The 26,593-nt window shown below is 41.7% G+C and overlaps 1 protein-coding gene across 3 annotated transcripts in view; it reads right to left on the reverse strand.

The window, feature by feature from the left end:
- Positions 1–5,730: 5,730 nt before the first annotated feature.
- Positions 5,731–26,593, reverse strand: part of Uevld (UEV and lactate/malate dehyrogenase domains) — a 33,804-nt gene continuing 12,941 nt past the window's right edge. The window contains exons 6-13 of one of the 3 annotated variants that reach the window (XM_038314243.1): positions 26,091–26,209; positions 23,374–23,476; positions 20,178–20,348; positions 17,207–17,380; positions 10,788–10,851; positions 7,762–7,885; positions 6,491–6,667; positions 5,731–6,437 (exon numbers count right to left, since the gene is read on the reverse strand). In XM_038314243.1, the coding sequence (XP_038170171.1) occupies positions 6,500–6,667; positions 7,762–7,885; positions 10,788–10,851; positions 17,207–17,380; positions 20,178–20,348; positions 23,374–23,476; positions 26,091–26,209 (923 nt within the window). In that variant the 3' untranslated portion in view covers positions 5,731–6,437; positions 6,491–6,499. Of the gene's footprint in view, positions 6,668–7,761; positions 7,886–10,787; positions 10,852–17,206; positions 17,381–20,177; positions 20,349–23,373; positions 23,477–26,090; positions 26,210–26,593 lie in introns of those variants that run through there. The other 2 variants (XM_038314241.1, XR_005283517.1) reach the window with 2 other exon arrangements.

Here is a 26,593-nt window from a genome sequence, read left to right on the forward strand (position 1 = left end):
AGGGTCCCACGGAAGGCCCTGGTCCTGCGCCACCCGCTCTAGCTTGTGGGCATTGATTTAAGCGACGATGCCCGATGTTCCTCTTGATGTATCACATGCGTTTTTGTTACAGTCTTTTTAGACGCTCGAAAAAGCCTTTATGCTGTGTTTGCCAGGGCAGCAGGGAGCTCTTTTTCTCAGGAAGACAGACAGTAATTTACTTATTTCCTTAATAATTCCTGTGTACCTACCATAAAGATAACACAGGTCTTTGACACAGGTTTACTTTCAAATTAAAAAGAATTTTCCCCTTCTAACTTCTGAGCCATCTCTCCAGTGTTAATCCCAAAGATGCAAAGACCACAGACCCAAGTCATCATGGCCAAAGTAGTTGAAGCAAGCAAGCAAAGCAATGTTTTTCATTTGTGTGTACTGGCTACCTCCCCTAAAGCGGAGTCCAAAAGGTCAACCTTGGACACATGAAAAATAAGGATTTTTATAGCTCAGGAATGATGGGGAATTTGGCCGGCAAATAGGTAGGGTTACAGAAATGGGCATAACAAACTGGTCATAACAACCTCTTGTGAGAAAAGGACGGGGTTGCAAGGTGGTCATATCTTGGACCAGGTAGTACAGAGCCATTTGTAGTTAATGTTACAGGTGAGTCATAGCCCAATCCTTGAGAAAGAGAGATTTAATCATAACTAGGAATGTTTGTCTTACTATAAAATGGCTTTCAAGCCAGACAGTGGTGGTGCATGCCTTTAATCCCAGCACTCTGGAGGCAGAGGCAGGACGATCTCTGTGAATTCAAGGCCAACCTGGTCTACAGTGAATTCCAGGACAGGCTACAAAGCTACACAGAGAAACTCCATCTTGAAAACCAACAACAAAAAGATGGCTTTCAAGCCTAAGATGGAGGTAGGCTGATTCATCACAAGCCCAATTTTCAGATCTTAATTACTTTGTAGAACACAAGAGGTGGTATTCGAGCTAAGCTAAATTTCTATTTCCAATAAAAAGCTTGTTATAGGGACTGAAGAGATGGCTCAGCAGTTAAGAACACTTGTATGTCTGGCAGCAGGTTAGGTTTAGGTTACAGGGGATCCCAGTGGCCTCAGTGGGCATCAGACATGCAGGTGATGCACATATACACAATGTGCTCATAGCCATCATCCTTATTCTTTTTTATTTTATTTTGTTTGTTTGTTTTTTCAAGACAAGGTTTCTCTGTAGCTTTTGGTGCCTGTCCTGGAACTAGCTCTTGTAAACCAGGCTGGCCTCTAACTCACAGAGATCTGCCTGCCTCTGCTTCCCAAGTGCTGGGATTAAAGATGTACACCACAACCGCCCGGCATACCCATAATCTTTTTTTTTTTTTTAAAGTTAGTGATGGGGGCTGGAGAGATGGCTCAGAAGTTAAGAGCACTGAGTGCTCTTTCAGAGGTCCTGAGTTCAATTCCCAGAAACCACATGGTGGCTCACAGCCACCTATAATGAGATCTGGTGCCCTCTTCTGGCATGCAAGCATACATGGAAGGAATGTTGTATACATAATAAACAAATCTTTTAAAAAAAGGTTAGTGACATATCAACCATTAACTCTTATTAATTCTATAATTAGTCATATAAAGACTAGGATAGACAGTAGTGAAAGATGATACAGCTAGATGACCTCAGCATACAGTCCAATGGTATCAGTTCCTTTCTAAGCCAAAAGTCATGGGCAAAAGAGGTCTAAAGTGAAAGGGAGTGGCATGAGTCCGCATAGCCCATTCCAATAGGTAACATCAGCCTTGAGTAACGGTTAGTTGTGGTCAAACCTCCATCTACCCTGTTCTACCCACTGTTTTCAGGTTGTTTAAGTGTGCCTGGGAGCTGGAGAGATGGCTTAATGGTTAAAAGTGTTCTACAAGTTTGAGGGCATTCCTACCCATGCCTGTAACATCTAAGCACTGGCCTCAAGAGGGTTGAAGAAGGATCACTGGGGCTTGCTGGAATCCAGCCTGGTAAAGATGTGAGTCCCAGGTTCGGGAGGAGACCATGCTTCAAAGAACAGGATGAGAGTGATGGAGAACACCGACTGCCTCCTGCCCCCGACAATCTCTTTAAAAACACCCAAAAAGCATGATTTAAAACTTCTTATTTAAAGTTGCAGCTTACTTAGAAATGCCTTTAACTGGAGCAACTGTTTCTACAACCTGGAGGAGCGCTGAGCAATACACGGCTTTAGAAGTTTCCTGAACTAGGTGTAGTGATCTGTAGTCTATGACTGAAGTCCTTGGGAGCCCGAGGCAAGCTATATCACATTACCCTGTTTCAAAAGTTTTCTTTTTTGGATTTTTTTTTAAAAAAATTAAGTATGCAGTATTCTGTTTGCATGTATGCTTGCAGGCAAGAAGAGGGCACCACATCTCATTACAGATGGTTGCAAGCCACCAGTGATTGCTGGGAATTGAGCTCAGGACTTCTGGAAGAGCAGGCAGTGTTCTTAACCTCTGAGCCATCTCTCCAGTTCTTTTCAAAAGTTCTCTAATATATATCTCTATCTAATATATAATCTAATCTATTATATTGTGTATATAATATACATTAGAATATATTCTAAATTATATATATATATAATTTAGAAACAACTGATAAAGGTTGCACTTTCATTTTGCACTTGAACCCTTTAATCTGAATGTATTTTCTTTCAGTTAATCAGACATCACATAGTCCTTTTAAAGTCAAAATTTATTTTGTTCATTATTTTTTATATTTAAGGAAAACAAGGTAAACCAGAAAATGAAAAATATACCTTACAGTATCAAAAAGCATTTCAATCCAAGCCCCGATAAAAACCATGAGGTACTGCATGATTTTGGAAAAATGAGAGCTGCCCCCTCCTTGTCTGATGGCAAGAAAAAACATTTTACTTAACACAGTATTTTTTAAATGAGGAAATAAATCTTTCACTAGTTTTTCATGAAAGCTTGAATTTCAGAACATAATAAGGTTAAAAAAATCAGGATTTATAACAATGTCGGACTGAAACTTATCGGACGGTAGCTATTACCCGGGACTTGAGCACTGCTGCAGAGCCTGCGCTCGTGCCTCAGGTGAGAAGTGCGTACACTGGACACTGCCCCCTGGTTTTGAGACTGACAGAATATAAAGGTTAATCAAGTCAACATTATCTAAACCATTAAGACATGTGGAGAAAATGAAAGTTACCAGACAGACGCGCTGTGATTATTAACCACCAAATCAAAATGAGGTGGTGATGGCGCCACCTGAGTTAATAATGTGACAAAGACTTCTGTACTATGGCCTTTTGAGGTTGAGATCAAACTCTAACAAAATACTTGGAATAACAGTGAGTGCTCAATAAATATCTGTTGTATTGACATTTCTTTCTATAATCAACATAGTTCTGGGCAGTTTGCTGTTATACTATCCTGCAGTTGGCTTATTGTTCAAGAGAGTTATCAGCTTTTAGAAACTAAGTTCCAGATGAAGCACAATGGTGGAGGCCTGGCCTAGCATGCATCAGACCCTGGAGGTCTGGCCTAGCATGCATCAGACCCTGGAGGTCTGGCCTAGCATGCATCAGACCCTGGAGGCCTGGCCTAGCATGCATCAGACCCTGGAGGTCTGGCCTAGCATGCATCAGATCCTGGAGGTCTGGCCTAGCATGCATCAGACCCTGGGTTAGATCCCCACAAACAGAACAAAACAAAACAAAAATTGTTGCTGGGTATGGTAGCCAGCACTCATGAGGCTCAGGCAGGATGATTGCTGAGAATTAGAGACTAGTCTCAAAAACAAATGAAGAGAGCCAGGTGGTGGTGGCAAACTCCTTCACTCCCAGCACTCGGGAGGCAGCAGTAGTAAAGATCTCTGAGTTTGAGGCCAACCTTGTCTACAAAGTGAGTTCCAAGGTAGCCAGAGCGGTTAGACAGAGAAACCCTGTCTCAAAAAAACCAATCAACCAACTGATGTGGGATTCCCCTCTGTATGCTGTGAGTACCAGTGGTTAATAAAGAAACTGGCTTGGCCTGATAGGGTAGATAGGCAGGGGAAACTAAACTAAATGTTGGGAGAAAGGAGGCAGAGAGAAGCCATGTAGCCTGCCGGAGACAGACGTGCTGAAACGGCTGGTAGGTCATGGCCACGTAGTGATGCACAGATTAATGGTGATGGGCTAGAAATATGCTTAAACTATTGGCCAAACAGTATTGCGAATAATGTAGTTTTTGTGTGATTATTTTGGGGCTGAGCAGCTGGGAATCAACAAGCGGCCCTGCTGCAACAACCAACAAAAATAAACCAAAAAGCCAGGCGGTGGTGGCACACGCCTTTAATCCCAGCACTCGGGAGGCAGAGGCAGGCGGATCTCTGTGAGTTCGAGACCAGCCTGGTCTACAAGAGCTAGTTCCAGGACAGGCTCCAAAGCCACAGAGAAACCCTGTCTCGAAAAAACAAAAAAACAAAAAAAACAAAAAACAAACAAAAAAAAAAAACAAAAACAAATGAAAAGAAATTCCATTTTAGGAATTACTGAATTCCTAATTAGTTATCACCTAGTAAAAAACACTAAAACACATAAGAAATTGTTTCAACTTTACCTTCCTATCTTGTATAAAAGGTCAGTAAAAACAACACCAAAATCATCTACAAAGAGCTAGTGCTTACCTCCTCAACAACCCCAAGTTTTGTGGTTCTGGGACCAAACCCAGGGTCCTATGTGTAGCAGGCAAGCACCTTACTACTGAGCTACATCCCTAGTCTGTATGGCCAAGGTTTAACCCAGTTAAGTCTGGAGGAAGTCTTCCTTAGCACGTTACTTTTCTACTTCCTCAACATTCGCTTGTAGTGTAAGTACCCAGTGTCATGACTCCTTTCTACCTCACAAACCCCTGAGCTTCTCGCTGAGCAGCCTAGATTCCAAACACTCTGGATTTCCCTGTACTTAGCACACTTGCATTCATGTGCTGTTTTGTTATTGGGTTCCCCTGCTAGTCCATAAGAACCAGGGCTTGTCCCTAATCTGGGCATGTTCACCAATAGTGTTTTCCGTTGTGAGAAGCTCTTAATAAACACTAGCTGAAGGACTAAATAAACAAACACCGTCTTTGGCACATACCACCTCTGCTATTTGCTGAGTCTCTGGGGGTCAGGCTAGTCAATCTTTGTAAAAAAAAAAAAAAAAAAAAAAAAAAAAAAAAAAAAAAAAACTTTAAAAAATAGCCAGGTGTGATGTGCACGCCTTTAATCCATGAACTCGGGAGGCAGAGGCAGGCAGATCTATGTGAGCTGGAGACCAGCCTGGTCTATGGTAGTAAGCTTCAAGACAGCTAGGACTAAAAACCTTGTTTAAAAAAAAAAAAAAAAAAAAAAACAAGAAAAGCTTCCATATGAAAATAAAAGTAATTCTTTCATAGTATCCCAAGCCTCAACTTTAGTTAGTGTCTTGTGACAACTTGGCTTTTAGGCCTCTAGGCTTCCCCACAGCCTCTGTTGCTACCTATAAAAGTAGAGGTTGTACAGGTAAGTAACACTCCTTAGAACCCAGCAATCTTAGACACCAAAGTTCAGTTTCCTCCTCTGTGATGAAGATAGAGAGTCCCTACCGCAGCCAGTCAATGTCAGGACTCTACAAATAAGAGCTCACTGTATAGGAGCTGTCACCTGTGTGTCACAGCCGCCACTGTGCTGTCGCTCCACATGTTAACACTGACTGACCAATCACCAAGGCACAACTCTCTCTTCTGGGGTGACTAAGGCTCGCTTGGAAGCAGACGACCAATTTAAGAACAATTTTTTTTTTTTTTATAAAAGCCTCACATTTTGCTTTCAAAATATACTGCTTGGCTGTTACTCATTACCTATGGCCACAGAAACATGCATCTCTCCTTTTCTACTAATACAATTTTAAGATACATTTGAGATCTTTTAGCCCAAGAAGAGGTTATTCTAGAAATTTTCAGAAAGGAAGTGTCATTAGAAATTAAATCATATATTATTTTTCATATATTTAAAATTCCATTTAACCAATTTAAATGCATACTAAAATCCTTTCCAATGCAAGTGAACTTGAAGAAGGAAAACAAAACGCTTTGCCATTACCATCAATGGGATGTTGCAGAAGAAGCAAATAGACCCGTGAAGCTAGGAGTCCCTGAATGTACACCTGCCACAGGCTCGGTGCCCACCCCACCTTCAGCTCACCATGCTCAGAATGAGTGTCCAGTGAGACTCTTTACGGAGTGCACGTATTTCAGAACATCTCTAAAGTGCTAGGTGTGCCGAAGTTAGGACGTGCGATTTAAACAACAATATAGGTGTGTCAAAAACTCCAAAAGAAATCAGATCCTTTCCCGTTCTCTAACTTCTCAAGGATTCAAATTATAAAGCTAATTAAGACGTCGTCTACTATAAAGGCTGTTTGTGAAATGCCAAGTTGTGGAAGTTGCCAAAACTGTGTGTGCTGGCAAAATTAAATAAGCTTCCCCCTTCAGGTGACTGCACTCGAGCGTCAGAGTTTCAGCTGTTGCTGGAGGCTGTGGATTGAAGATCCACTGTTCTGGAGTGTCTCAGTCATTGTGTCTTCTCCTGCTGTGGTTTTGATGACCTCAGATACTCCCCCAGTTCCCAGGATGCACGGCAAACTTAAAAACACTTCATTATCTAAACCATGACATCCCTGAAATGAAAAAGTTGGGATTATAATAAAGCTGAACTATACGAGATATTAAAATCACGGGGCTATAGAGAGGGCTCAGCAGTTAAGAGTGTGCACTGCTCTTCCATGGGATCGGAGTCATTCCTAGCACCCATGTCAGGCAGCTCACAACTGCCTAGAACCCCAGAACCCCAGCTTCAGGAGTCATAGCCTTCATGGGCACTGCATTTACATGTTCAACCCTTGCCATATAATTAAAAATTAAAAAAAAACAAATTTAAACAGATAATGAAAAGAATTCTCCCTTGCTTTTCTAGTTATATTACAAAGTGATGGGGCTGGAGAGATGGCTCAGAGGTTAAGAGCACTGGCTGCTCTTCCAGAGGTCCTGAGTTCAGTTCTCAGCACCCAGATGGTGGCTCACAGCCATCTGTTGTGACCTGATGCCCTCTTCTGGCCTGCAGGCATATATGCAGGCAGAACACTATAAACATAATAAATAAATAAATCTTTAAAAAACAAAAACAAAAAACAAAGTAATACAAGTTCAACTTAATTTGCTTATTGATTTTCTAAACTCAAGTTATGGCTCCGGAAAATGTCTGAAAGGAGGAGCCTGGTCAAAGATGCCCTCTTTGCAGGGAGGTAAACTAGCTGTGTGCAATATAGTCAGCAGGCTGGAGGCTAATCCAGAGATGGACAATAGAGTCCTTGGAGAAATACATCATGGGCTCTGGGCCCAGCCACACACAGTAAGTTATTTTACGTTTTCTTTCCATGTTGTTCTTTCCCTCCTGGTGCTCAAGAAAATCTGCCCCAGACTTTATGCTTCAGGTTAGCTGTATTTTGGGTAAAATTTATGTTCTTGTAAAAGGCAGAAAACTGCCGGGGTGACTTGCAGGCTCAGGAAAATAAGTTATATGAACACCTTCGAGACGTCCCCCAAGTTCTATGGGAGTGAAAGGAAAAGCTGCAGGCTACCTACAGTAAAGCAAGTCAAGACGTTCTGTGCTTACCCGAAAGCTGCCGGTGCTGACACAGCAGTACTGCTGACTTTATATGATTAATATCAAAGATATCAAAGTCTAAAACACACGTGAGTGAAAGTAAGTTACCTTTGCAAGAGTTGATACAGAGTGCACTTTCTTTTTATTGTTTACAATAGTGTCCACCAGGTCAGCCACAGACAGTCCAACAGACCAAGATCTCTGACCCTTTACCCTCAACAGTTCCATGGCTCTAGATTAAGGGAGAGAGAGAGAGAGAGAGAGAATCTCAGAAAATTTAAGAAGGCTTGCCGATAATATGACTTAAGCTTTTCCTAAGATTTGAGAGCCACAGTTCACAGAGAAAACACAAATACTCTCATAGCATAAAAAGATGCTTACTGGCCAGGCGGTGGTAGTGCATGCCTTTAATCCCAGCACTAGGGAGGCAGAGAAAGTATGTCTCAAAAAAACAAATAAACAAACAAATAAATAAATAAGAGATGCTTACCATCTTGAATATTTAACTAAACAATAGCTAAACAGTAAGTATTAGCTGGTGTGGTGGCGCATGCCTTTAACCCCTGAACTTGGAAGGCAAAGGAGTTCCAGGCTAGCCAGGACTAACTGTCTCATAACAACAAAAACAACTGAACAAACAGCCATATAAATATCAGTTCAACGCAACAATGATAAAAAGGACTGATAACTAGTTTGGGTGTTGTGGGAAGAAAGCATTCCTATAATCACTGCTCAGAGCATAAAGCAATGTCAGGGAAAACCGGCAGCACTGATCTAGAAGCCCTTTTTCTCATCCTTTGTCCTATGGCTCAAGTGTGCAAAGGTACACATATGAGCATGTTTGCTGTATATGAGAAAAGCTTACCAAAAGGGGACTGGTTAAATAAATGGTTGCCAAATGCCTGCCACACCACAGGAAAATAAGGCTGGCGCTGGAGAAGGCTGGGAGGTTGGGGAGCAGGTGCTGTTTTTCTAGAAGAGGTGACACCCTCTTCTAGCACCCATGCACACACACACACTTACATATGGGCAAAAATCACAGAAAAGGGAGGAGCCAGCTGCTTTCAGACCATTTATTTCACCGTCAGCAACAATGCTCCCAAGTCTGGTGTGGTAGGAAAGTGTAGATCTCAAACTGTCAGCCTGCAAGTTTTAGCACATGTAACAGCTGGGAAGAGCAGTGAGCGAGGCAGTTATCTGCACTGACAGACTCCTCCGAGTTGTTCGGTTTGGATGGTGCTGGAGATTAAGCTTAGAGCCATGGATGCACTAAAAGACTAAATTCCCGTGTCTTACACCAAAGCTGCTGGTGCTAACACAGCAGTCCTGCTGCTTTATATGATCAGAATGGAAATAAAGTCACCTCTCCTGAAGCTGATAAAGAACGTACTCTGATGTGGGAAGGTCTTCTGTTTTAATAAAGAAACTGCCTTGGCCAGCCCTTAGGTGGGTGGAGTAGACAGAACAGGAAGAAGGAAGTGAGGTAGATGGCTCAGACAATTGCCCTGCCTCTACAACCAGATGCGATGAAGCCAGCCGCCAGGTCAGACATGCTGAATCTTTCCTGGTAAGACAACACTTTGTGGTGTTACACAAATTATTAGAAATGGGTTAAAGCAAGATGTGAGTAAGATGCTGAAACTAATGAGCCAGGCAGTGTTTAAAAGAATACAATTTGTGTGTTGTTATTTTGGGTGTAAAGCTAACCATGCAGGAGCCGGGCGGGATGAAAAGCAGGCCTGCCCGCAGTGCCTCACTACAGAAGGAATGCAGCCCGCGCAGCCCCATCACTACAGAACTCTTACAAGATGGTGCCTGGGACCCAACTGGTGACTCACAACTGCCTATAACTCCAGTTCCAAGGGATCTGACATCCTTGTCTAGCTGCTGCTTGTGTCAGACACACATGCAAATCTTTATATATATAAAACAAAAATAAATCCTAAAAAAGAAGGTAGGCTTACTTGTACAATACAGAGGGATATTTAATTTTACAATTAATCAAGCGGCAGGATGGCACAGATAGTATAATCTATTAAAAATGAACACTGTATGTGCAGAAATACTACAAAGTTGGAGCATGTGGATGTTAAACTGGTTGTTTCTAGAAGATGGAATTATCTCAGTTTTTACTCTCTAAAACAGCAGTGGTTTTTGAAGTTTATAATAGGCATACTGTCTTGTAAAAAAAGTATGTAAATTAAAACTGTTTAATTTTATTCCATTTAAAAACTACAGGGAGCATAATTCAGTGGTAAACACATGCTTAGCACATCCATGGCTCTAATTCAATTTCCAGTGCCATCAAAACTAAACCAAGCTGGGCGATGGTGCCACACGCCTTTAATCCCAGCATTTGGGAGGCAGAGGCAGGGGGATCTCTGTGAGTTCGAGGCCATCCAGGTCTACAAGAGCTAGTTCCAGGATAGGCTCCAAAGCTACAGAGAAACCCTGTCTTAAAAAAACCAAAACCAACCAAACAACAAACAAATGAACAAACAAACAAAAAACTAAACCAAACAGCAACAAAATAGAAGAAGTTATGATGCAATAATGCAGACTGTCTTACATTATTACCTTGCGCACTACTCTTTCCAGCTGTTACATGTGCTAAAAAAAACTCATAAGAGGAAGATCTACAAATCTACACTTTACGACCTCTCCAGACCTGAGGGGAGTACTATTTGTGATGGTGAAATAACCAGGGGTCTGAAAATAATCTGTGTGTAAACTCAACGGCCAGGACAAAGTGTGCACAGCACCCCCTCTGACAAGACTGGGAAGCTTTGATCTTACACTGATTTCCAAATGTATTCGCATGTACTTAGTCTGTATCCATTTCTGGGTGCTCGTAGAGACAAGTCCTCTTTCCCATTAACTTAGTATTGGATTAGACATAAAGGAGGCAAACCACTGTTTGAAATAAGGACATTCTCTTTCCTTTACATGTCTGAACGAGCTTGTAAAGCACTCCTAGACGTCCAGGACCACACAGCACTGGTCCTTGCACTTCCAGACTTCCTGTGAGCTAGTCCTGCTTACAGAAGTCTGGTAAGAACCTGCTGGGTAAACAGCTGCCATGTCAGCTGTGAAGCACGGAACTTAGCTGGATATTCGAAATTTTTCACCGTTACCTGCTGGACAGCTGTGCCAGAGAGCTATGACTCATTACCCCGTCTCGGCCACTCCATGAGCACACTAAAATTAAACAAAGAATTAGTTATATTTTGCCAATAATGTGTGACAAATGACCGAGAGTGATGGCTTATGCTTTTAAATGCAGCCATCAGGAGGCAGAAGCCGGAGGACAGATCTTGAGTTCAAAGCCAGCCTGATCTACACGAGTTTCAGGACAGCCAGGGCTACACAGTGAAACATTGATTACAAAACAAAAATGGTGTGACAACCAAAGGCCCCATCTTTTTGTCGTGTCTCATCCTAACAACAGTGACTTTTCCATTGACGGCACTGAACTTTCTGTGCCAGGACAAGAAAGATTTTGACCCTAAATATCCTAAAAATGTGATCCCTGTGTCTTTCCTGTTCTCACTCATCAGCAAAGATTCCCAGGGGCCACCCCACTCTTCAGCCTGGAAGAGCTGCTTCCTTGGGTGGCTGCAGACAATAGGCTTTCAAATGCTGTAAGCACTTGACATTTGTTCTGCTGGGAAGCAAGCTGACTAATTTGAGAAAAAACGTGGTGACCTCTTTTGGGATGGAATTTCTACAATTGTAGGAGAAGCAATGACTTCCAGGCTACCTGCATCCTCTAACCGTAGTGTTCACAAGACAATCAATTTGATTCAGCACAAAGAAGCTGCAGCTTTTAGAGCATGATGGGACCTGAAGCCTTCTTTCTGCCTATGCCAAGCATGCCCTCTGCAAGGCACTGCATCCGAAGTGCCCACAAAATGGCTATCTGTGCTGCTTTTTAATACTGGCCTGAAACTGCAACATTTGAACCATTCCAGTATTCATCTACATAAGGACACTTTTTAATATAAATCTGTTCAGAGTAGGCAAACAAAAATACATTTGGTTATAGGAGAGTATCTTCTGTCTAAGATTCACATACTCTAATCTGCATTAAAAACAAACAAACACCAACAAAAACAGACTATTTACGGTTGTGCCAGCCACAAGGGACTTGGCAATATGCGAACGCCACCCTTCTTCAAGCTGACTGATTATAAGCTGCCCTGGCGCAGGTACCACTTGCTCCTCTTTCGTGTCCTCTCCAGGATATTTTCTTTTTTAAAAAACAATTTATTTAGCTTTTTTTAAAAATGTGCATTGGTTTAAAGGCATCAGATCCTCTGGAACTAAAGTTACAGCCAGTTTTGAGCTGCCATGTGGGTGCTGGGAACTGAACCTGGGCCCTCTGGAAGAGCAGCCAGTGCTCCTAACCTCTGGGCCACCTTTCCAGCCCCTCCAGTATATTTTCTATTATGGTGCTGAGGACAATCAACCCCACACACCATTCAACGTTATATTCGGTAACAACAGCAACAACAACAAAACAGACTTGCAGTAGTTGAGGTGACAACCACGGGAAGCGTCGAGCTGTTTTTATAGCGCTGGGACTGAACCCAGGTCCTTGCTCGCTCTGGGCAGATGCTCCACCACTGCACTCTACTCACTGTTGTCTCCACCTCCAAAACAACAACAGCAAAACCTAAGTCCCGTAAAAGAGAACACAAACCCAAGAACTGTGACACAAAAATATACATACGTATGGGAGGCTAAGAAACTTATTTATTTTTACTGTGTTTTTGTTGTTCTTTTGTTTTTATTGAGACAAGGGCTCACTGTATAGCACTGGCTTGCCTGGAACTCCTTTTGTAGACCAGACTGGCCTTGAACTCCCAGAGATCCTCCTGTCTCTGCTTTCTGAGTGCTGAGATTAAAGGTGTACACCACCATGCTAGGCCCAAGAATTTTAAAATGGTCTACTTTGAAGGGTTATATAAGAATTATTTACTTAAGTTTTAATATGTTAACAATATTTAAAAACTGGGGTATGGGGAACACTTGGTAACTGAAATACAGTATTATAGACCTTGACAGAATGAATAAAAATAGCAAGATAGGTATGAGAAAATATTCACAAAGAAAATAATCAGAAAATTATGAGTATTGCTGCCAATATGCATAGTTAAGATGGAGCAGATGAATAAATAGGAATCTCATATCCTTTTTTGTACTCAAATTTTTAAAAATTTTGTTTATTTATGTACGTGAGTGTTCTATTTGCATGCATGTATGACAGAACAGGGCATCAGATCCCATTATTATAGATGGATGTGAGGCACCATGTGGTTGCTGGGAACTGAATTCAGGACCTCTAGAAAAGCAGCCAGTGCTCTTAACCCATAAGCCATCTCTCCAGCCCCTTTTTTTATTTTATGATTTCCTTACTTTATGCCTACATCTATGTGTATGCATGGAAGCTATGCTGGAAGAGGCCAAAAGAGGGCATCAGAGCCCCTGAAACTGAGTTCCCGGCAGTTGTGTACCATGTGGTGCTCAGACGCAAACCAAGCCCGCTGCAGGAGCAACAAGTGCTCTTGACCACTGAGCCAGCTCTCTTGTCTTGTGCATCTCACATCTTTTAATCTTTCCTCTCTATAAGCCCTGACCCATAAGTTAAGAGAGAAAATGTTCAGAGTTCAAATCTGCTTATCACAGAATAAAGTAAGTTAGGGTTCACTTAATTACTTCATTTTCTGTTTTACTGCCCAAACCTTTATATCCTGGTTAAGACATTTAAAATAATGAATTTAATCATCTTTATCTTCTAGTCCCCAATCCTCAAAAACAATCCCCAAAAATTTTAATGAAAAATGTCCATAGGGGACACAGGCTGTAGTTAGTCAGTAGAGGGCTTGCTCAACATGTATGAAGGCCTGGTCAGACCCTCAGTACTGGGTAATCATAACTGACTGGTGATACACACTGCAATCCTGGCACTAAGGAGGTGAGGGAAGGAGGGTCAGAAGTTCAAAGGTCATCCTCAGCCACATAGCAGGTTAAGGCTACGCTGGGTATATGAGACAGTAAAACACTGTCTATAGGATTGCTCTTTACTGTTACCCACAAAACCAAACCTGTGCCAAAAGAGATGACACACTCTGTTCTGAGGCCCAGCCTCAAACTGCTGAAATGCCACTGCAGTGCTCTGCATTTACGTATGATTTCAACAGCACAGTTTAAAAACAGCAGCTCTTGAGCAAATGTTCTGCTAACCATCTTACTCGGTGCAGAACAAATGGCTGATTTTTGGTCAAAACAAGGGGGTGTCAGGACCATTCATTCAATCCAAAATAGGAAAGCATTCCAAGCTGAAGGAGATGGCCACCGTATGAAGAGCAGGCATGTGGCATAGCATGGTGATGATGATACAAAGACACGAGGGGCACACACTGTGCTATTGCTTGTAGTGCAGGCACAAACTTACCTAACCTCGCTCTGGGAGAACTGGCACTTACGCAGTCATGGAGGTAAGCAGGAACTAGCTAAGTGAATGGGTGTCCGGGGAAAGGAAACAGCAGGTACATTCAGAGTGTGTGAACCACTGTAAGCGGCCATCTGGCTAGCACCAAACACCTGGCAGAAGGGCAGCTGAAGCTGAGAAAGGAAGCAGGGAACAGAGCGGAAAGGTCTTATTTACCCTCGGACTCCTCCCTGGCTGTGGCTATCACTGAAGAACTAGAAGAGAAGAATTTTACTTAGACAATTCTGTTTTTATAACTGTTCCCAAGATGTAACATTATTCCACTTCCAAGTGCTCTTTCATGTATCCTTTTCCTGATTCTCATTCATTATGATCTTGGAATAACAATTCACTGAGTATTTACTCTGGGCCAGGCATGGCATAAAATATTTAAGTGGCATTAAGTGACAGCAAGAAAGAGCAAATCTTTAGTATCAATTTAGAGCAGCTCTCATTGAATAAATCACCCTCAGCAGCTCACTCATCCTTACTGGGCTGTGTATTTCCTCTTCTATACATTTAGAAAACAGGCACTCAGTCAGGCAGTGGTGGTGCATGCCTTTAATCCCAGCACTTGGGAGGCAGAGGCGCGTAGATCTCTGTGAGTTTGAGATCCCAGCACCCACATGACAGCTCATTACTGTCTATAACTCCAGTTCTAAGGGATCTGACACCGGTGCTCACACAGACACGCATGCAGGCAAAACACCATGCACATAAAATAAAAATAAATAAATTAAGAGAAAACTACTTCTTCCTTCCCAGGATATTTGTAAAATTTAAGTGAGATACCTGTATAAAAAGTACTCCATAAAATGATAATAATTAAAACTCAATTTTAATCACATTACTGTTGTTACGTATGCAAAAATTATTACCAGTTGGTTTCTTACATGCAGTCAGCTGAGGGAGCCTCTGATCCATTTCTGCCTTTAGGGCCATGTAAGGAAACCTAGCCATGTTTATATGCCACTGTGAGCAGGAGTTGAAGACTGCACACAGGTGAGAGCCAGGTGTGTGGTTCTGTGGTTAGAGTTTGTCTAAGTAATTACAAGGATCCCTGGAATGGATTCTAGCACTGTAAAAGACAAAACAAGCCATCTGATTCTTCCTAGACAGTAAGCAGGACGATGGCCTGGGGCATATGAGTTACTTCCGTGGTGCTCACGATAATCCTGACTGAGGGTACATTCATGAGTGCTTGCTCTATTAGGTTTCAAAGTTTGCACATGGATCTTTCTATATATTTATACAGATATATGTCAAATATTACAACACCAAATTTAAAGAATCCAAATTTGCATTCTCCTATATTCTTCTGTTTCTGGTTCTCAGTTGAGAACACAAGTCAGATATACCATGTCTATTCCCTGTTTTCACTGCCTCTTAACAACTGCTCGTCCAGAGGACCTGGGTTCAATTCCCAGCACCCACATGGCAGCTCACACCTGTCTGTAACTCCAGGATCCAATATCTTCACACATATATACAGGCAAAATGGCAAAGTACATAAAATAAATTTTAAAAAGAGGCATGCTATAAATCCCTACATTTGAGATAAAAGGCCATTTAATTTTTTTAAAAAACCTACTTTTTAAGGAGATTTTAAGTTATTCTTGTTTAAAGAACTCAAATTCCATTAAATTATTTTTCTTCCTTCACCTAGACATACTAGATGAAGATATACTTTCTCTTTGTGAGTTCTGTAAGTCACTACACATATGAATGTACAAAGACTATGACGGAGGGATAGGTCAGGCAGTAACTACAGTACTGACTGTCTAGTACATTTTAAAATGCTCTTATCCAACTCAATATTTATTGTACATGAAAAACTTGATCTTCTTAGGGGACTCGCTAAATACATTATGATATATCCTATACTTGAAGAGAATGCATGAGCATCCATATCTAAGGCCATCTGCAGGAAATTCTTAGCTAGCGCCTCTGCCTGGTTCTGACTTCCCATTCCTCTATACTAACTATTCAAATCCTACCCATTCTTCCAACACCTAACCGCCTTTACCATCATTCGAGGATTACAGGGACAGTATTCTTCTTTTCCTAATAATCCCAACCCATGTCAAATGCATGTGTAAATGACTAGGCACCAATACTCAGTCAAAGAGTATCCTGTACTTTGTCAGCTGAAATAGCTGGTATTTCCTTCTCTCTAAAATAGACTGTGTTCCACACCTCCCTTTACATGACAGCTAGTGACGCAGCAAGTAAGCGTCGACACTCAAATTTTTGTACACGGGTGGAAGAGATGAAATCAGGGCAGCCACAGTGCTATCTCCTGAGCAGCCTGGCTTCCCAGCATGGAACAAGGCATAAAGGAAGGCATCTCAGATACAGAAAGCCTTCTTTTGGGAGAAGAAGAGGGTTTTGCTTTTATTTCCATACAGAGAACTGAAGTTATGGTTTTGTGATAGGGAGAGAACAAGTAGCACATTAAAAAGGCCATGGGCTGAAAATTTGTTCAAAAAAAAAAGAAGGAAAGAAAGAAAGAAAGAACAAAAGAAAGAAAGAAAGGGAGAGAGAGAGAGAGAGAGAGAGAGAGAGAGAGAGAGAGGGAGCAAGAGAGAGAGAAACAGGAAGCATGCATTTAGGAATGAAGACCGAGTTTAAAAGCAAAAAGTTGGATGTGGAGAGAGTAATGGGGATTTCTAAATGCTTCAGGTATTGAAATGCTTAAATGGAAAATTAAAACTTTTAAATTAATTCTAGACTTCAAAATTCAATTAAAAATATAAAACTTGACAGAGGGGGTCTTTCCTTAAGCTCAAGGAAAACAAATATGAGTATAACAGGGGCCGAGTTGCAGCTCAGTGGTACTGTACCTGCCTAATACACTTGAGGCCCTAGGTTCAATTCCCAGCAGCACACACACACACACACACACACACAAATGTGCACACATATGTGTTAACACACACATACATGCACAACAAATGATCCTCATGAAGGCTCGTTAACAGCAGGTACTCACTTAGCTCCACAGATCTGAATGTCATGACGTCAGAGAATCAGCAGGAAAATTAATAATGCCATACTTACCTTTGTTTTCTCCCTGTTCACCAATAACCCATACTTCTTTGCCTGGAGTCTGTGCCTTCAAAACATTCGTAGTAATGTATTGTAATCTCTGTGAGTCCAGATTGCATCCAGTCCCAATCACTCTATTTGCGGGAAATGTGCTCAGCTTCCATGTCACATAGGTCATGATTTCCACTAAATAATACACGCAGAAAGAAAATTTAAAGATTTTTTTAAAAATGTATGCTTGCTACCTGCTCACAAGGAAAGCCCTGTTTCCCTGGAGAAGGGAGTCAGAGCCTCTACAGACTCTGGAAGTCTTAAATGCACTGAAGCGTTATACTCCCCAAGGCAGGTCTTGTTACACAGTCTAGCTGGCCTTCCTCCCTCTGCTCCTGAGTACCAGGATTACAAAGTACACCAAGATGGCTGGGAGTATGTTTATAAAGTATACTGAAAACACTAGCCAGGTTGAAGCATTTTTCTATAATTTTCTCATGAAACAAAAGTTGTTAGGGGTAGAAAATAAATAAGTTCCCAGAACAGTTAAGCAAGAAAGGTGAAAACTGGGCGTAAAAGCAGGAAAATCTTAATTTCATTTCAATAAAGCACTAATACTGGTGTGTGTGTGTGTGTATGTGTGTGTGTGTGTGTGTGTGTGTGTGTGTGAGAGAGAGAGAGAGAGAGAGAGAGAAAGAGAGAGAGAGAGAGAGAGAGAGCGCAGGCGTGTGCACATGCATGCACGTACGTGAAGGGTTTTGAACTTCATGCACTCGTGGCAAGCACTCTATCTCCAAGACATATCCCCAGCCCAATAATCTCATTTCACTCATAAATTTCTTCTATGTTTTAGGCTTAAATTAAAATACCAGTTCATATATTATTGTGAGTACAGCATCTTGAAAAAACAAACATGACAACTCCCTTTTTCTTATATGACAAAAGTGTCTCCCAGGATATAGAGACCAATCACAAATGAAACACAGAACTCTGGAATATTTCAAACATATGCTCGCCTGCTAAGCCCAAACCACTAACTCTTTGGAAATATTTATTTCCTTAAACAATCCACAAAATATAGAACGCTGAAGATGAAGTGAGGGTGGGGAAGGTGGCTGCCATTTAGCCTGACAACCTGAGCTCAAGGGCCAGAACCCACAGTGTGGAAGCAGACATGCCCTCTGACATTCACACAGTGGGTGCATGTGCACACATTCACAGAGAAAAATCAAGGAAAGAAGTTTCTTTGGATGTGCAGTGTGCTTCCTAACATCTTTGCAACACCAGAGACTCAAGTTCTTACACGTAAACACCACTACATGTTTCTCTTGGGGATTTTCACCATTTTCTCACTGAAGGAGGTATGGCTAACAACTGGAAAAAAATACCACATTTTGTCAGTGGCCACGTCAGAGGAGCTGCAGCCAGCAATGGAGCGTTTTGAGTTCAATTCACTGAACAGCAAAGCTACAACAAATAAACCCTGGAGAAGCAAAGTCCTGGGGGGGGGGGGGGGGGAATTGTCCCTAGAATGCCCCTTGCTACTGCTGTTCTGCTGTATTTGGCATGGTGATTTACTGTGTAAAAGGATCCCACTGTGGTTGTTTCATGGGACAACCCCACTCCTCACTGGGCAATTTAATTACAGATCATGATGAAGATGACTTTTATAAGAGCAATGATGCTTAGCTGAATCTATGATTTAATTAAACTTTTTGAGTAAGCCTAAAAGATATAGTTAGTGTCTTTTATGGGACAGTTAGTAAAGATAACTAAAGAAATGGTTTAGGCAATACCGCCTAAGTGCTCCAATAAAAGATACAAAAAATGCAAAACCAGGCTAGAAGTTACCTTCCTTGGTTAGATCTGAGATTTTCAGAAAATGAAAACAAAGAACAAGGAAGTTTCATGCATTATAGACCCATGAATTCTGCCTGTGGAAAACAGGTTGATGACTAAAGACAGCAATTAGCAAGTATGTCTTCACACCCAAGGTTAGGCCTGAGTTCCCTGGTCAAGTAGCTTACAGAATTAATCACAGGTTTTGGTATGCACCTTGGAAAAAACAAAATTGTGAAAGGAAATTAAATGACCCAAGTGTGTGTAAAGAACAAAGAAAAATAGATGGTTAGCTAGACCACTTGAGTCAAGTTTTTTTTTTTTTTTTTATAGGATAAGAATTTGCAGTCGGTGGTGGCGCATGCCTTTAATCCCAGCACTTGGGAGGCAGAGGCAGGCGGATCTCTGTGAGTTCGAGTCTAGCTTGGTCTACAGCACAAGTGCCAGGACAGTCAGGACCACACCAAGAAAAACAAACAAAGAATTTGCTCCATGGAAACTGCAAACAGCCACCTGCCAGGACAAAAGGAACCGGCTGAAACACACTTGGCTTGCTGAAAGTTTAATCATGGCTTTGGGGTGAAGAGGTTATGATGGAAAAATTAATACAAAGAAAACATTTAACTATATGTGGGCTTCTAAGAAAAACACGTAACTTGTGATCTTAATGTGATTCCTTCTTATGTAAAGATTTTAATTTGTTTTTGGAAAATATGTAACTTGTGGTTATGAGGTAATCTTTCCTTGCATGGAAATCTTTGTTTTAGGTGGTATAAAAGGGATAAGGAGAAAATACAGAACAGAACAAGCAGCAGAAAGAAAATAACAAAATCAAGAACTAAGGTTTGACCCTCAGAAAAGTGTCCTATGTGTGTGTATGCAGTTTTGCCAATGCCACACCTCCGCTCCAGTTTCTCTGACCTGTTGAGAGCTGATCTCCCGGCAATATTTCATGAAAAGCTGTGATCTGTAATCTTGGTGATACAGTTACAAGGAGTAACTGGTGACAGCATACAGTTGTATAGACTATCCCTTGTAAGAGCAGTCTTACTACAGTTTCCTTTATATAACAGTGCTTTGGCTTTTTAAAACCAGCAATGGCAACTATACTGATGATCGGGACAATTGTTTGAATTTGAAATAAAGCCTTTACCTGGTTGAGATGCAACAAGCAAGACAGCATGTTGACTGTAATGTCCCAGAGCCGGGACAAGAGCTCTGAACATGTCCACATTGCTTTGCACAGCATGAAGGTAGGATTCAGAACCACCCAAAGAGTTGGCTGTGAAGATCACCACCTTGGAATGAGCAGAGGCAGACAAATCTGATGAACAAAAAGAAACAGTCTGAGTTCAAGATAGTCTACACTAATGTTAGTACATGATAAAATGTTTCTCCAGTCTGTGAGCTGAGAGCCTCCAGGCATACACGCCCCTACAGCTATCAGTCAGAACACTGAAGAGCAACAACATGGATCCTATGGTACACAGCTGTGATCCAGCACTCGGGAGGCAGGAGCGTGGCTTCAAGGTTGAGGCCAGCCTGGGATACATAACAAGACAGGCAGGAAGTTGGAAAGAGCCAGCACCAGTACACAAAGACTGAGTTTTCTATGTGACTCACAGCTCTTAAAGGGGAAATGAGTAGTATGCTGTAGGCAAAATGAGCAGCCACTGTCTTCTGTACTGAGCCTGGGAGCCTCAGGATTCCTTCCAAGTGACTGTGCTACAGCCCGGGGAGAGCGGGAGGACTGAGCAGAGAAGTGAAGGGCTTGGGTAAGTCAGCAGAGGGGCTGGAATTCAGGCCCAGGCAGTCTGGTTTCAGATTCTACGCTATTAACCCCCAACCCCCAAGGAAAAATGGTACTGGGAGAGGTTAGGAAGCTTGTTCAGAGCATCAAGTTCAAGTTACAACACCACGCCTTGGCTTCAACCCAATTTGCCAGAATCTTCCTCCTTTTCCTCCTTTGGCTCTGAATGATAAAAATGCTCTCATCCTCATGGGTAATTCTGAGTCCTTGCTTGGTGGCAAGTACCATGGACTGAACATTTCGCCCAAAGATTCTGCTCTTTAAATTATTTCACCAGTTATTAATGGCTAACGAGACGCACCAGTAAAGGATTTCCTTAGGTCTTAAACAGTCTCTTCCTCTAGGGTTGGGGACTAAACAATCTTCTTACAGGATCTGAGAGTTAAAAGGTCCCTTAAGAACCTCAGGGCCTGGAACAAGAGAATATCCAGCTCCCCAAGGAGCCTCACACGGCCATTAAAAGAACTACAGTGCTCTCTCAGAGGAGGAACAGGAGCCAACTGTCTCCTCAGGGACTGAAGGCCTATTGAACTGTGACATACTATTTTTAGAACAGACAGGCAAGTCAACCCCACCACCACCACCACCCTCAGTGCATCTCAGTTTGTGTAACTGCTTTACACAGCATTTGGAAAGCAATCAAGGAATGGAGGAGACCTAAGGAAAGACAAAAAGAAGCCCACAGCACTGTGGCAGCATGTGTAAAATGGTCTTCTCTATAAACTGGTAAATGTGTTTTAGGAGACACATTCATTTAGAGGTCTGTTTTTAATATATTTTGATTTTTAAAATTTATTTTTAGTGTCATGCATCTGTGTGTGGGTGCCACGCATGTGGGTACTCATGGAGGCTGTTAGAACCCCTAGAACTAGAGTTATAGGCAGTTGTGAGCTGCCTCACCTGCGGGCTAGGAACCAAACTTGGGCTCTCTGCAACAGCAGTATGTGCTCTTATCCACTGAGACAGCTCCCAGGCTTGGTGGGCTTGTTTTTAAAACTATGCATTCCTGGTAAAACATTTTAAAACCAGTAATCCCTAAATATGGTATTTATCTAGATATCTGTACTAATATGATGTCACATACACTATAAAATGACGCTTTTTTTGAAAAGGCAGAAGCCTAGCCTTGGTGGCAGGTGCCTATAGTTACCACTAAATGGGAGAGGCACGAGGGGCAGCAGGAAACAGCAAGACTGAGTCTCATACACACAAAAAGGGTTAAATGGCAAAAAAACTTCTTTTTCATTTTCTTCTTCCTTTTGTGGGTGTGGGATTGAATCCAGGGCCTCAGACATGATAGGTAAGTGTTCTACATCCCCGACTGCCTAAAATAGCATTTCAGATCTGATTTATTGCACAACAACCTTTCTGTTCTCATTAAAACTCATGGTAAGAATAGTTTGCGCACAATCAAAGTGAACTGAGCATCTTTTGTTAGTCTTGGCTTAGACGTCTCCTGTGCACCACAGCAGACAGTACATTCCCGGCTACAGCTGAGAAACTGAACTTACTTTTCTTATGTGTGAGTGCTCTGCCCACATGTATTCCTGGAGGCCAGAAGGGGTCATCAGACACTGTTACAGATGGTTGTGAGCCACTGTATGGGTGCTGGGAATTGAACTCAGGATCTCAGGAAGAGCAGCCAATGCTCTTAACCTCGGAGTCATCTCTCCAGCCCCGAAAACCAACCTTTCAATGAGAGATTATGTGACCTGCGAATATCAGACTATAACGTGGCTGAGCTAATTGCATCTGTCTAACTCTAAAGTCAGTTCTCTGAACCAATATAACCAGAGAAAGAAAGCAACCATGGCAATGCTTATTTGGAGACATAAATCAGAGAAAAAGAATAAATTTTTTTGACCAATTGGAATGAGTCTGAATGGTATTTGCTCATTTGACTCCTGCTAACATAATCAGTCTTAATTCGTGTAAGACTTTGCATAAATCCACTGATTTAGTTCCAAGCCTTCCTTTCTCAACATGTAAACAAGGGATTTGAAACAGGCAATCTTCATGGCACTTTTTAGTCATAAAATTCTAGGACCTGGACTGGAGAGACTCTCAGTGGATCAAGGTTCCTGCCATTACACTTGATAGCCTGAGTTTGATCCCCGGGACCCAATGCAAGGAGAGAACCAACTCTCGAAGGTACATAATGCTACAGGACATGTGTGCCCACCTCCCAGTCAAAGTTAAAACACTGTTAAAAAAGAACGTAGGACCTAATTCCCAGTTCCACATATCTAAGACTCAATCAGTAGAAAAAGAAATATAACCATCTTTTCTTTTAACCAGACGTTTTCTTTTATTTCTACTTTTTAAAAAAGTTTTATTTATTTATTTTTATGTGTGAGTGCTCTGTCTGCATGTATACCTGAATGCCAGAAAAGGGCATCAGATCCCATTACAGACGGTTATGAGCCACCACATGGTTGCTGGGAATTGAACTCAGAATCTCTGGAAAAGCAGTCAGTGCTCTTAACCTCTGAGCCATCTCTCCAGCCCCCACAACCATCTTTAAATAGAATAATCAAACCTTTACTGATCTCTACATTAGGTAGGTTGAAGATATCAAGGTCCATCGTTCCTTGGTTAGTCCCATCGGAGAGGTCTAAAAGGAGCAGCTTGTCTGCAATGCCCTGTGTGGAAAAATTAGAACAAGAGCAATGTTCTACCAACATAGCCCGTTACTCAATATGAGCTCACTGAGAAAGGAGAGCTCCTGAACTACTTGAGAATGAAAAGAAACAAAGCAGCAATACAGAAGATGTGCACCTTGTGCAGGTGACACTGCCCTTCAGGCTTGACTACTAAATACCGGGACCTAACATGGCTTACTCAAGAGGCAAACTATATCTTCTTTTGGAATGAATGACAAAGGGGATATGGTAGGTATGCTACTGTTCCTCTTGAGTTTTGATTTTTAATACCATAGTACCTGTTGTTGTTATTGTTCTTTTCTTTTTTAGTTTTTTCTGAAACTTGGTTTCTCTGTGTATCCTTGGCAGTTCTGGAACTCGATTTGTAGACCAGGCTGGCCTTGAACGCACAGAGATCCTCCTGCTTCTGCCTCCCAGGTACTGGATTAAAGGCGGGCACCACCACACCCAGCTTAGTACCTATTCTTAAACAGTCTAAAATGATTTGGGGCTCTATTTTAGCATACCACTCCCTGCTTAAAAGTAAAAACTCATGCCAGGTTCTTCAAAACAAACAAACAAACAAACAAACAAACACTTTCTATGTAGAGATAAATAAATATAAGAGAGAGAGGGAGAGCACACCACAATCAAACCCTGCTGTCATGCAGTATTTTCACCAAAGATGCCGCAGAAAAATACTCCCGGTACCCAAGGATGGCTCCCAGGGCAGTACGGTGAGTAGACTGGAAGTGACAGCGAGTCAATGACAAGAGTGTGGGGAGTTGGAGCCTTTAGGTCTCGAGATGCCCAGGGGCTACTAAGAAGCATTCCATTTATTATCTGTTAACTACGCACGGCACCGGCCTTAGCTTTATTTTAGGTGTTTGTGAGATTAAGTATATGGCACAGGGTCAGCCATGGTAGTCCTTTCTAAAGCATAGCTATTACCTTATTATTGTGAACCACACTAGGAAAATGCAAAGAAAGTATATGTTTCCATCTTCATTCAGTACACACACAGATCCAAACGTGTGAGAATAATTAGTACAACTGACATAGCGGACAATTTCTCTCCTTTTATCCTTCCCTCTCTGTATAGTCCTAGTTGTCCTGGAACTCTCTGTATAGACCAGGCTGGCCTTGACCTCAGAGACTTTTCTGTCTCTGCCCATGGAGTGCTGGGATTAAAGGCACGTGCTCAGCTCAATTTAATAATTTCTATCAAAAATTTAAAACATTTTAAAAATTCAAAAATTAATAAATTAATCTGCTAATCTCATTTACAGAAGTTATCCTATAAATGTACTAGTACATGTGAAAAATGACATGATATGTATAGATCTTCAAGATGAAAACCAACCCAAGTATTCACTTCAAACGAGATAAGAAGTACTTCAATTCAGGATTCTGGAAGAGGGGCTCAGGCTACTAGGCTACTCAGTCACCCGTGAAGCACTGATCACCAGGCTGCGGTAAAAGGGAGATTTAGCAGAAGACTATGAATTTCTAACCAGTTCTTAGGAGATGCCAGTGTCACCACTCTGAAAGCCACGCTCTGAAAGCCAGCTGTGGCTGTCCGTGGGCAGAGGCTGCTTGTTCATTTCCCAACTGCCCAGACCCAAAATAATCACATAGAAACTATATTAAATAAATCACTGCTTGGCCTATTAGCTCTAGTTTCTTATTGGCTAGATCTTACATCTTAAATTAAAATTAACCCATTTCTATTATTTTGTATTTTACCACCAGTAAGGTTCTGGCTGGCGGCTCATGTCTTTCTCCTTTGAGGCTACACAGCATCTCTCTGACTCCACCTACTCTCTCTCGACATCTCTATTTGAATTTTCTGCCTGGCTTTACTCTGTTAAGTCACTGGCAGAAATCAGCTTCTTTATTAACCAATGGAAATAAAACATATTCATAGCATACAGAGGGGAATCATATATCAGCTGTCAATGTTTGTAATCTCAGCACTCAGGTGGCTGAGAAAGGAAGACTATTTAAGAGTAGGTTAGGGGGCTGGAGAGATGGCTCAGAGGTTAAGAGCATTGCCTGCTCTTCCAAAGGTCCTGAGTTCAATTCCCAGCAACCACATGGTGGTTCACAACCATCTGTAAAGAGGTCTGGTGCCCTCTTCTGGCCTGCAGGCATACACACAGACAGAATATTGTATACATAATAAATAAATAAATAAATATTTAAAAAAAATAGTAGGTTAGGTTGCACAGCAAAACCCTGGTAATGATCTAGACTACAGGTTCTGATCCCCAGAAGCCCATGCAAATAAATGCGGGAAGGGAATGGCAGCCCACATGCCAATTGTAGCCTCAGAAGGCAGAGCCGGGGTTCCAGAGTAAACTGGCTGGGGAGACTAGTCCCACTGTCCGGCTCCGGCTGTGTCTGACTGGAAGATCCTGCCTTGATGCATAAAGTGGCAGACCAATCGAGGATGATCCCAATATCATCTCAGGTTCCCACATACCCACGCACACTCACACACGCCAAAAAATGCATACACACATGTGTAATACACATATACGTGAAAAATGGAAAAAGAAAATTAAAGTCCAATGAAAGTACAGATATACTTCCAGCAACTAGGTTTACATACCTTTGCTGAAATTGCCATTGTGCAGGCAATTCCCAAATCTCCACTTCCGACCACAGTAATTTTATTTGCTATTTTAGTCTCATGATTTGTCCAGCCCCTTGAATTTATGTCTGAGACACCTACAAAATAAAAAAGATCATCCTGAGAATTAAAAAATAATATTAAAAACTTTATTTTGTAAATGTCTTTATTTATTAAACTACAATTGAAATGTCACATTTCCCTTTTGTCTAAAATAAAAAGGCTATAAATAATATAAGAAAACTATATTATAATAAGTACAATGACTATATACAGTATATACAGGTAATAAATACATCAACAATGTCTAGTCCATTTGCATTTGACAAATTCAGAGAAAATATTTCATATCTATCCTATCTTGGTGAGATGGCATACATTTAAAATCCCAACACTCAAGAAGTTGAGGGAGAAGGATCGGAAGTTGAAGACTAGCCTGAATCACACAGTATGACCTTGTTCCCCTCCCCCCCCCCCCAAAA

The sequence above is a fragment of the Arvicola amphibius genome, chromosome 12 (genome assembly GCF_903992535.2).
Source record: "Arvicola amphibius chromosome 12, mArvAmp1.2, whole genome shotgun sequence".
Lineage (NCBI taxonomy): Eukaryota > Metazoa > Chordata > Mammalia > Rodentia > Cricetidae > Arvicola > Arvicola amphibius.